The sequence below is a fragment of the Pinus tabuliformis genome, chromosome J (genome assembly GCF_031772625.1).
Source record: "Pinus tabuliformis cultivar Carrire ecotype Pingquan chromosome J, CPIR1, whole genome shotgun sequence".
NCBI classification, from domain to species: Eukaryota; Viridiplantae; Streptophyta; class Pinopsida; order Pinales; family Pinaceae; genus Pinus; species Pinus tabuliformis.
In genome coordinates, this window is record NC_142295.1 from 303,857,131 (window position 1) to 303,870,207 (window position 13,077).

At 35.6% G+C, this 13,077-nt stretch overlaps 1 protein-coding gene and 1 pseudogene across 1 annotated transcript; one reads left to right on the forward strand and one right to left on the reverse strand.

The window, feature by feature from the left end:
- Window positions 1-435: 435 nt before the first annotated feature.
- Window positions 436-2,141, reverse strand: LOC149226959 (bidirectional sugar transporter SWEET17-like; annotated as a pseudogene).
- A 2,475-nt stretch (window positions 2,142-4,616) lies between these two features.
- Window positions 4,617-12,097, forward strand: LOC149226960 (dihydroflavonol 4-reductase-like). Its single transcript, XM_089380369.1, has 5 exons — window positions 4,617-4,721; window positions 7,563-7,775; window positions 7,955-8,098; window positions 10,599-10,658; window positions 11,930-12,097. The coding sequence occupies exons 1-5, from the start codon at window positions 4,617-4,619 to the stop codon at window positions 12,095-12,097; spliced, it is 690 nt and encodes a 229-aa protein (XP_089236495.1).
- Window positions 12,098-13,077: the final 980 nt, after the last annotated feature.

Below are 13,077 nucleotides of genomic sequence, written 5' to 3' on the forward strand. Positions count from 1 at the left end.
GATACGTTGTGGTGAGCACAGACGAGAAGGTGAGGCCCCTGGGGAGGCGAGACATCGTGGTGGTGTGGACGGAAAGACATTAGTATTCACAGAACCACAAAATCGATGGCCACGCTCAGCCAAATAATCAAGCAAGACCGTCATCCCGTCTGGCTTGCCGATGCACTGATTCTTTCAGCCGTTGCATACAGCGACAATCCTCGGCAGGAACTTGAAACACTGAATACCACATTCGGCTTGCCGGAAACGGCGATCTATGAATTTCTGGAAGAAGACAAGCTGCAAATTTATAGCAGATTTCGGAAGGCTCAAATTATGCCTGTTGCATCGTAACACATTTCGATAGATGAAGATACGCTCAAGGTACGCGCGAGTTTTTCTAAGCAGTTTACAGTGGCAGATTATACAATAACATACGCTTTTATTGACATAGATTTATTGATCCAAGGATAGCTTTTGTAAACTCCTAGTTACTAAAAAATGGTGCAGGATAGATTCAACATTTGCTTTTTCACATTCAGTATTTTCAATAGCGTTCTGGATTTTCGCCTTCATGATGGGGTACTAGAGAGAGGTTATACTGCATTTGGCCTGCATCTGATTGCAACATTCCAGAGTCTAGAGAAAGGGATTTTACAAGCTTTCTGAGACCCTGTACATTAGCCTTAGGAATACTCAATCCTTTCTCTAGATCTCTAGATTGTTGGGTTGGGACTTCTTATCTTCTGCACTGAATTGATGTACACCTCCACCGCCAATCTCGATATCCGTCACAAGTTTAAAGTCCTCAGTCTTTACAACTTCGTCTCTGATTCCTTCTCGCCTGGGCTTCCCCTTTCTATAAATCAAGTACATAAGAAGCTGTGCAGCTCCAAGGCCGAAGCCGATTCCATTCGGGATCTATACATTATAGCAACACATTTGTTTGAATAATATGCATTCTACCTAAATCTAATTTCAATGAAAAACTTCAACACTAACCCCAACAAACACGTCTCGTTCCAGCACTGCCCAAACTGCCCAAACTCCTCTGTTAAGAAACAGGAAGAATGACAGGAAAAATGGCATGAATTCCACGCTCTTTGTTACTATGACACTTTTCTGTTGCCACCCACATACGTGGGGATTACAAGGTCAGTCTGTAAAATTCAAAATGGCACTAATCTTCCTTGAATTATTGACAATTTTTTTTCTGTGCCTAAATGTTGAAAACCAAGCTTACCATAACTGTTAATGGAGAACCATACATGCTTAACGTTAAACACACGCATATAATTCCTACTACGTTTATTCTCGTTTGTTGATTTAGTGCCAGAAAGGTCACCAAAAATACAGCAGCAAAAAATACTATATCCACAAGCAACACCAGAATAATAGTCTTGAGCTGCATAACAACACCAATTAGATGTACCATGAGTCATAAAATTTATTGGTCGACAAGATCCATCTTTCACTTTGGATTTATGAAGTGTTATCAGAATTCCAGTTCTCTATGTGACATACTAATATTTGTGTTCGATCTAATAGTCGTGGAAGCATCAACTGAAACACTCAATATGAAGGTGATTGAAAAAAAAAAAAATACTAACCCGAAGTCCCTTATGGGCATAAATTATAAACAGAATGATATATGCTGCTTCCAATACCGCGCCTGCCCCATTAATCGTAGAGATCAACAGTCCCCCGGGCTTTATTAATCCATAATATGTCCATTGCGAAGTGCTCAACAACGTGCAGATATAAGGGAGAGGTTTGAAGTCCTGTGTGGACTTATTCTTCACTATACGCCAAAATGTCTTCCTGTAAATAAAATATTATTGAACAACACTTGCAAGATTGACAAAACTCCCTAGAAACTAAATGTATTTAACCATTCAAAACATTTAAGAGCTTACACCGGCGATATGAAAACGAGGAACGATATCACATTTCCTGCAACATATTGCCCAAACATATAATAATTCAGATGAACAAGCGATTCAAATCACTAAAGAAACATTAAATGCGACTCTGATCATATATTGTATGTACTGACCGACAACACCAAGAATGAAGCTCACATCGGCCATAGCGAGTATATGGTGAGGACCAATGCAATTTTTTTCCTTATTCTCGTGGAAGATGCTGAGATTAATGATAAGGCAGGGATTTTTCTTCTGAAGGCCTAAAATGCATCGTCCAACCAAACAATTGCAGCAATGGAGTGAGCGCCACGTCAAAGATGGCTGTACCTACTGTTAGGTGTATGAGTTCGACATGAGAGTTAGTCCGGAGCTTTCCGGAACTGCCATAGGTGGCCCATTCAGATGGCCTGAAAAGTGTCTGGGATAAATGCCATTTGGATCGTTTCTTATTCTGGTCTTAGGATAAAAGTCAGATAGCTTCTTATCTTAATAGACTTTTTGGACGAGAGGTGATGGTCGAAACGAGATTCTGCAATTTCAGTAAAGTAATATAACATTCTTCATGGACCCAATTTATTTGAATGGCAATTTAAACTTTTTGGTATGAGAATCAGATCTGGATTTCATGACGGAAATCAAACCAATGAGATTATATAATTACGCCTTAAGGCGTTCTGAAATAAACTCTCCAAACTGCTGTCGTGTCAAAATATGTGCCATTCGATTTGGTTGTTAGACGATCGAGTAATCCTTAACCGTTGATTTGAATTGCGCAATGCCACGCGCTACGCTCCATACGAACCGTCAACCATCTTTCAACAAGATACGTTGCGGTGAGCATAGACGAGAAGGTGAGGCGCCTGGGAGGCGAGACATTGTGGTGGTGTGGAGGGAGAGACATTAGTATTCGCAGAACCACAAAATCGATGGCCACGCTCAGCCAAATAATCAAGCAAGACCGTCATCCCGTCTGGCTTGCGGATGCGCTGATTCTTTCAGCCGTTGCATACAGCGACAATCCTCGGCAGGAACTTGAAAGACTGAATACCACATTCGGCTTGCCGGAAACGGCGATCTATGAATTTCTGGAAGAAGACAAGCTGCTAAAAGAAGGCTTCGAGATCGGCCGAAAGCAGGTTCTTCTGGTCGTTAAAAGCCTGGCCAAAGATCACATGATCATCGCCTGCAGAGGCACCACGGGGTTTATGGATGCGCTAACGAATCTCAACATAATGCAGAGGTCCTTGAGCCTGGGAGCGGGAGCTGCTCATGCGGGGTTTCTTGACAGAGCCAAGAGCATCCCATTGAAGTATCTTAGGCGCCAGTTAATACAAGGGAACAAAATTGTATTGACGGGCCATTCTTTAGGAGGAGCCGTTGCCTCGTTGCTCACCCTCAGATTGTTGGAATCGAGCCCTAAGTTTTACCACGAACAAGTTCAATGTTATTCGTTCGGATGCCCTCTCTTCGCGGATTCAAAATTGGAAAAACATATAAATTCGTGTTACAGAAGACACTTTGTGCATATAGTTTCCAAGAGCGATATCGTCCCCAGGCTTATGCCGTTTGCGCATTTTCTGTACACCCTGTGGGCCGGCTTGGAGGTCGGCCCACTGGAAGATGTGTTCAACATAACGCGGCTAGCGCTTCTGGTATGGCAAGTGCTCCCCAGAATCCGTAAGCAGCGTCTAGGAATAGCAACAGTGGCGACGCAGGCGGTGTCGTGGGTACCCGGCTTGATTCGTGGCTTCGTCCATCGGTTGTTAGCTTTGGCGTTGTCCTACCATTCGGGGTCAGGCTGCTCCTTCGCAGGCCAGATGGTGCTGCTTGATGCAGACAGAAGCTTCGATGAGGATATCGATGACTCCTCGGATGTGGATAAGCACCTGGCCTTTCAGTTTACTCAGGTTGTTTCCATGGACAGCATAAATGAGCATAGCCTTCTTAGCTACATCGAAAATGTCTTTTATGTTAAGACGAAGGAAGAAGAATCTGATTCAGAGCTGGAGGTCCACAGAACCCCGGTTAGTGTTTCGCTTGCTGATGGTAGGGATAGGAAGAGTAAATCGAGTAATAATCGGATTCGTCTCACAGAGTTCGAACCCGAGACCTCTCATTCTACCGAAAAGAATAAAAGAAAGAATTCAAAGGCTTTCCGAAGCAAGGTTGCATGCTTAATCTTTGCTAAGCGTATGCAGGAGTATGCTCCCATACCCATCAGGCAGAAACCGAAAGAGAGAAGGAGATGGCTTGCAATAGTAAGGAAAAACCTGGGCAGATTGGGCAGATTTGCTCACAAGTGGAACACACTTTTCGTGACATCTTCCATTTATTATGCAGTTATGAAATTTCGCAAATTTTATGCATTGCAATAGCAAATGAAAGGACCCTGTGGGATGTAGCCTGTATCGCAATTTCTCCTGTGCAAGGAAAAATGTTTGCCCTTAACCTTAAACAAAAAATTGTCAATAAAAATAAAATGTCAAAAATTTTGTTGTCATAAAAATTAAATGGTTTGATCTCTCTTTGGGCAGTTTTGGAGAAATGTGTGAAAACAAAACAGTGCCACGTGGGAAAAACAAGGTATAATATAAGTTTCTTTGCGTTCGAAATTCCACCATAAATTCGTGTGTCGTTTGTGGCATATTGCGGTGAAGGAGAATTATAAATATTGATTTACCATTATATGTCCATGGTAAACTTCCCTGACCTATGGTTGATCTTGTTTCGCAACTGTTGGATAAGGATGTGAGAGCAATACCGTCTCCATGCTGTACAAAGAGATTGGTCAACACAGGCTTCTTTAGTTATCTGGATGTATGTTTCAATTGCCTCGTAAAGAACGAAGGAACCGTCTCTGAGTGTTGGGGTTGCTTCTCGAAGTAGTGAGGGGCTGAACCGTGCTTTCCTTTGGTCTGTGTCTCAGTCAAAAATACTTTGTAAGTGATTTTGAAACTTTTGTAACGACATCTTACAATATTCCCGTAGCTAAAATTCATTTGATTGAGCTGAAAATTGGGCATGACTTAGCATCATCCCAATGCATAAAATTTAGTTGAGATCGAGAAAATAACCGGTGGCTTCGTAACGCAAATTGGCAGAGGAGGATTTGAGCGTCTGCGCCATGCATGTCTCTATGCCATCTAAGTACTGTCAAAAACATCGAAACAAGGAGAGCAGGAACCCTCAACAGAGGCATATATTATTGCTTGAGAGGTATATATAATTGCTTGATTGATTAAGGTCTCATGTTTTCATATATAAAAAAACAAAAAATTGTCATTAAAAATAAAATGTCAAAAAAATTTTTGTCATAAAAATTAAATGGTTTGATCTCTCTTTGGGTAGTTTTGGAGAAATGCGTGAAAACAAAACAGTGACACGTGGGAAAAACAAGGTATAATATAAGTTTCTTTGCGTTCGAAATTCCACCATAAATTCGTGTGTCGTTTGTGGCATATTGCGGTGAAGGAGAATTATAAATATTGATTTACCATTATATGTCCATGGTAAACTTCCCTGTGATGCTCTATTATGTCCAACCTTGTGTTTGATAGGAAAAAACAATTTCTAAATCACTATATGTCCACTCGTTTTAACTAACAATCTTGTTATTGAACAGGACCAAATGTTTTATAGAAGTGACCGACTCAAAAACAAGACTCGACATTCCATTGAATGCAAGCCATGAATTAGAGTATCTATAATATCTGGGAGAGAACTGGTGGATACAAATGTCTCTGAGCTGAGGAAAAATAGTCATATCCTCTCGTATGTAAGCTTTGTTCATGTAAATATATTCATATTTGTGGGTATGAAGATATTGGAGAACTAGAAATGTAATGGTGTTTTGGATTTTGAATTTTATCTCTCGGGGAGATAAATGATTTTGTTAGTAAATATTGAAATCTTTTGGGATGAATAAGTGGTAAAATAGGTCAATGTGAGCATAGTGTGGAAACTGGCGGAGTTGGCCATGCTGGGAATAAAAATCCAACACAATGAAAAACAGGCAACGAATGAAGTTATAAGTGAATTGAAAAACAACAACCGAATGAATTACAAACAACGAATGAAGTTGTAAGTGAATTGAAGAAAAGACATTTGATTTATTAGGGAAACTAATTCACTGGATCACAAATCTGTCCATGATCAAATCTTTTATGTGGCTCTAGCATCATACTAGACTAACAACTCATCTCCAAAGTATCTATATTCTCAAACTTATATCACCTACTTACATAGGTTGGGTTTCTATGGTCATAAAATATTCACTCTTTATCCTGAGAATATAAGATTTGTGAGAATCTTGCAACAACCTTTAACTAACACAGTTTCATCCCGTATGACATCACTGGAGGCCGAAAGCAATTGAGCCTTTTTATCCCATCAATGCAACTTTTTAAATCCCCAAATACCTGAATATCTTTAATGTTGAGCCACTGAAACAGGTATAAAAAACCCGAGATGCAATAATTTTTGCCCAGTTATTAGTACCCTACCACCTTAAAAACATGTTTATGTTGTATATATGGCCGTAGTACCAGCTGAGATATGTCAAAATAATAATATGGTATAAGAATTCTTATAAAGGTTCATAGTTGTGTGTATGTAAGATATATAATTTATCAGTTCTGTTGAACATATAAAAACCAGTCACAAAGTTTATAATATAGAGAAAATAAGATTGTCCTCCTGATAATCTGCAATCAAAGAAAAAGCATGTAAATTGCTTTGAAGAAAAACTGACTTTATTACATTCTTTGAAGAAAAACTGATTTTATTACATTGTTCCGAGAATTGTTGATCCTTTTGTTTAAATAGCCTTGCTTTGCCTTTGTCCATTTGAATTGGATACGGACGAATTGTTTGGATGGCCAAAAGTGCTAGGAATCTGGGCAAAATAATTTCAAAAAATCTTGTAGATGCAGTGTTTGAATTTTATTTTTGATAGTAGAAATAGATTCAGCACCATCAGTAGAAATAGATTCAACACCATCAAAAACGTCTAGGACACTTAAAATTTTGAAATTTAACAACTATAACTTGGATTTACAAAAATATTTACCACATATTTTCTAAATATAACCTAAATTTCCATAACAATCCAGAAAATTCCTCAGCTAGTTAAACTATGGCATTTAGATTTGTTCTTACACAATTCATGGACCCTTTGATTCTATGCATGTGATGAAAACTGATAGGAGAGGCATGAGATTTGAAATCATATTTTGATATATTGATAACAAGGTGTAGTTTCTTATTTAAAATGTTCCACTAATCGATCTATAATAAGTTTGGAATTTCTAGGTGATATTTTTTTCCTTTGCCATTAGGATATTTAGAGAAAATAATTGTGGATAATTGTTTCACACTGTGTCTATATTTACACAGAATAAAAATTGGAGTATGAATTGTTTATAAAAATTCAGCCTCCCATCCATCCTTTTGATGTGTCTCGTCACGCGGCTCTATTTTCAGTTTTACTTTACATATTTATTGCCTAGCATATTTATTTCTTTACATATTTACGCCGTAAGGCGTTTCCCTCTGAAATGAACTCTCCAAACTGTTGTCGTGTCAAAATATGTGCCATTCAATTTGGTTGTTAGATGATCGGGTAATCATTAACCGTTGATTTGAATTGAGCAATGCCAGGCGCGACGGTCCATACGAACTGTCAACCGTCTTTCACATGCTGCAGGCAATGATAGCAAAACTCGCCGTATTCTGTGCCTGCCAGGAGCAAAAGAGAGGCTCAGACTCTTCAAAGCCGACCTCCGCCAAGAGGGAAGCTTCCATGCTGCCGTTGAGGGTTGTGAGTACATTTGTCATTTGGAAACTATAATGGATTTCGCCATTGAAGCACAGGTATTTTTTAACAACCACCCGAATGCACAACTTCCGGAAACAACGAATTTATTACTGGATTTTGACCCCTTTTTTGGATATAAATTTTCCCTTTTAATGTACTTTTTCTTCAAACACAGATGAATGTTATCGAAGCTTAGGTGAATGGTACTCTTGATATTTTGAGGGCTTGCAGTCAGGCAAAGTCTGTGAGGCATGTAATTTACACATCATCCATAACTGCAGCCTCGCCACTTAATGATGATGGCGAATTCAGGGACTGCCTCGATGAATCTTGCTGGACCCCAATCGATATCATGAGACGTGAAAAGCCTATTTTCTGGGTAAGTTCGCTGTTACTACTCACTTCAAAGATTTGTATTAAAAGATCTGTAATTTTATCTTAACTTCAAATATAATCAATCTAGATTTATTAGGGTTAGGGTCCAAAAGATCAAATTTATGAGTTGTAAAGTTGCATGCTCATAATAGATTTAGAATTAGATAAATCTAATCAATCTGGATTTATTAGGGTTAGGTTGCAGAGGATCAAATTTATGAGTTGAAAAATTGTATGCTCATAATAGATTTAGAATTAGATAAATGTAGACCGGTTTTAAAAAGTGATGAAATCCCAAATAATTTTCATATTCCACTATAAAATGAGCTTCTTAACACAATCTCTTACCCAACACAATCATTATTTTGACTTGACTGTAAAATGAGCTTCTCAACCATTATTTTGAAATTACTTTGAAATGCAAATCTCTTGATATTTAGAAAAATGTAATTTACATTTTTATCTTGTCACACATATGGTAAGCGTTCATTAGATATTTGATCTTATTTTTGTAAATTTTCATGGCTTGGTGTTTCTCTTATGGATTGTTTTATTTCATTGAGTTTAGGTTGATTATGGATTCTCTGTATCTCATGGGTATAAGCATAGTTTTGTTACATATCAATAAGATACATGAAATCTGAAATCAATATAAAAATGTTCATTTCATCTAATCTTATATTAAAGTCGCATCTCTGTATCAATGTTGAACATTTTGATTCTCAGTATCCAATGGGTAAGAGCATAATTTTCAGACCTGCCATTAACAGAAAAATGCCCATTTTTCCTGTTCTTATATTAATGTTCACATCTCTCAGGCAACGCTGAACATTTTGAATGGTTAAGGGAGCTTCATGATATCATGGGTTCCATTTTATTAGTCCACACTGAGGATGCTTGTAATGCTCACATATTCTTGATGGAGCGTCCCTCTGCGAGAGGTCGATATATATATGTTCAACAGTCCGTGCTACCAGCATTTTTCCAAGGAAAATTTTGAGAGATGGTTCCCAGTTGATGGAAGAAATTTGGTTTTTTGCTGCTAGCCCACCACTCCAACTCGAGACTCGTTGTAAGTTCAAGGAATCACAAAGTCCTGTCAGAAATTGGAGTTGCAGAGACATCTATAATAAGAATGGGGGATTTGGTAGAAGAGGAAAATTGGCAGCTATTTTTTATTCATCCTTTTGAATTCCATGATTCAGTTGGGGCTTACTCACGAGGTTCTTCTTCGGTTGTCCACACTCAGAGAAAGTGTTCAACCTTCATCCAATTCTTTGTTCTTGATTGGCATATCTGATTACAAGTTATTTTCTCAGTGATATACAACCAATCAATAGGATGCTCATATCTTTCACAACCATTAATTAATTTTTATGAATAAAAGGTGACTTAGAAATAAATAAATTCAAATTGAAACTAAATTACTATGATTTTAAAGTAAATTCAAATTAACTCACATGTACAATTTATAGTATTCTTCCTACCTCTCCTCTCCTTTGGCTATAGCTTTCCCATTGAGCAACTTGGTAGCTTCATAGTCATGAACAACAATTTATATGCAATATTAATTTAATAATTAATAAAAAATAGTGTAAGGCACCCTAAACCAATTTCATTTCTACTACATCTCTACATTTCATTTAGATTTGCCCATTCCATGTCCTCATTGTTCCTCAATTTATGCCTTACGGCGTTTCCTTTGCAACATTTGGTGCAAATGCTAGTTATGGTTCCTTTTAATTTTTAATTTTTTTTAAAAATAAGTGTCTCTATAATGCATACTCTCGAATTTTTTCCGTATTGAATTTTTGATGGTCGAATTTTTTCCGTATCGAATCGAATTCGAATTCGAACTCGAATTTGAATTTGGTAACTATGGTTTAAATGTGAGGTAGAAAAGGATTTAAAAATAAAGAAAGGATTTTGATATTGTATAAATGTTTCTAAGCACAAGTTGCTTTTATCAACAAAGTATCGTAGCTGATGAGTGCTGAGAGAATTAGCCCTAATTCGATATAACTGGTTAATAACTACACAAAGGCAATGGTAACAGAAGTCTCAGATCTCTCAAGTTCTCATGATGAATGGCGAAGGGTCAACCAAAACGTCGACAACATGGTTGAAAACGCAGTGATAATTCGTGTGATCAAATCGAAGAAACAATTTATCCTTAGTTTTATCGTGTGACAAATCGAAGAAACAACCAAGGTGATCCTTAGTTTTCTTAGTGGATTACGTAGCCATTATCCTGACAGTTCTGTTTTCTTGAAAATCATTATAAGCGATAGACTTTACTTGACAACGGACAATTTTTTTCGTTAGGCAACCTGATTCGATTTTCTCGCTCGTGATTTACTACTTTCTTTGTGGATTTGGTGGCCACTCCATATATTGATGTTCCTTTTTCATAAAGAACATTATAAGCAACCGACTTTATTCGATCGCTTAAAAATTTCCATTATTAGTTTTTGAAATGAAGCTGAATGGTCGTTACCACGGAGAAAGACAAATACGGAATAATGAGGAAGGACGAATACGGAATGAAGAGGGAGGACGGGAAGGTGAACAAAATTGGCGGGTTTGTTTTTATTTAATTTATATGGATAGTAATGTGTTTTGTTTTTATTTAATTTATATGGATAGTAATGTGTATTTTTGAATAGGGTTTCAAGGATTATAATTATTGATGGTAGGTATTTAACTAACTTGAAATATTTTAGAATATTTTTAGTAGTATATACATTAGTTTAGATTTACTTAATTCAGGATTATAATTTTGATATAGAAGTATTTATGTTTATAAATATTTTAATATATTTATAAGATATGCATTTTTTTAAGGATTGGTTTTATGTATTTAATTAAAAAATATTAAAATATTTTGTACAAGATTTTCAGTTTCGTGTTGAATTAATTTTTTTTTTTTTTTGAATTAAGAAATGATATGGGCTTTAGTGAAGAGTAAAGATGTTTAAAATTTTCTATACTTTGTAATTTTAATGTTGTAATTTTTTTTGTTGAATGTAAATATATGATCCATTCAAATTCAAATTATATGATAAAATAATTATTAAGTCTATATTAGTCAAAATTATTTTTTATTTGTTGGAGACATGACATACTTACACATGGTGGTCATCATAATGACTTGTAAAATAGGCCTTTCAAAGACAAAAAGTAGAAAGTAAGGGTTGAGATTTATTTCAAAAAATAGTTATTCCTATTTACTTTTTTTAATTATATTGATTAATTAAAAAATTCATATGAACTAATGCCATATAAAAGAAATAAGTGGATAAACTATGGTATTGACTAGGATATTATAATAAAATATATTTATAGATTAAAAATTTCTATAACAAATGGATAAAAATCTCTTATTATATTTTGTTTCATATTTTTAAAATCTCTTATTATATTTTGTTTCATATGTTTTATATATATATATATATATATTTAACCTATAAATTAATTGTTTTTAAATAATAAATATCAATAATTTAAAATAAATATTTTTTTTATATCTCTTTTATATTTTAATAAATTAAAATATATTATAAAAAATTGTTTTTTATTTTTTATTTTTTATTTTATTTAATAAGTTAAAATATATTATAAAATAAAGCATGTGAAGTTTATCATGAATTTATGTCTATTCGCCTTTAACAATGATTTAATTTATATCTCTGTAATAATAAACAAATCTATTTTATTTCTGTATTTATCAGTGCATCTAATAAACAAATCTATTTTATTTCTGTATTTATCAGTGTATCTCAACCTCATATGAAATGACCAAGCATGATGACAATATGTTACGATAAAATTGCAGCCAGGGATAGTGCAGAAACCTGCCAGGACAACGAAGGTGGGCGGTCGTCAGGGTTTGCTGAGTTTCCACGTATACACGCCCACATGTATAGATTATATTTTCTTCTCAGGTTCCCGCCCTCTCACATTATCGCCTTTCACCGATTGCAAAATCTATTCAAATCAATAATACAAACCCACGTGTTTCTCACTACATGTTCATGAACTTCGCCCTTCTCTTAACAAACCTTCTTTGCGAATATAAACGGCAATACACTATCATTCACTCGTGCGAATATTCAGTCTGCAGTGGGGTATGGTCCATCATTTCATGTGGGAAAAAATTATGGTCCATTCTACATCATTATTTGAAAGATTCTGGACACATGGAAGATGAGCGTATAATAAGGTTGTAGTTAGTGAAGGTAACTTCATTATTGGTCGGTAGGGATGATTCATTAATGGCGAACAGGGGTGGCCAGCAAAGGAAGTGTGATGTTTGAATCTTATACTTTCTGACAAATGAAATCAGTTTATGCTTCTGATATTTGAGCGGTGGAAAAAAATGTTTAATATCTGCAGAGGCAATAACAATATGTATATTCGATTGATGGTGATAAAATAGTCCGCCTGATGTTGAATGTTTGGAAAATAAATCGTTGAACCTGGGCTGAATAACAATATGGGTATTCCTTTTCTAGTCCTCAAGTAGTGAAGACTGCTCAGGAACAAAGACGCAAATGTTTAGATAATTATTTAATCATATAAATATATTAGAATAAGAGAATGAAGAATATTGTTCAAAATGATTTGTTTGTGCACATAGGGTGGAGCATAGCTCTGGTCTACTTTTTAAAGTTTCTCATGAACCTTTGAGTTGGGTGTTTTGTTTTGTTTTTTTTTATGTTTTTTTTTATACTTATATTTATAATTATAGTAAATGTTCTAAAGGTGTTGAAAGGTTATTTTTTTTAATGATATTTGATAATGGTTGTTAGATAAAATAGCTAATTATTTAGTATGATTTGAACTAGTTGTGTAAGTATTTCAACATTTGGTTAAATACTACCAAGGGAATGATGAAGAATATTAAATGCTACCAAGAGAATGATGAAGAATACCACATAGAATATAAGTTTTTAAATATGTGTTTTTGAAACACTATTTAAT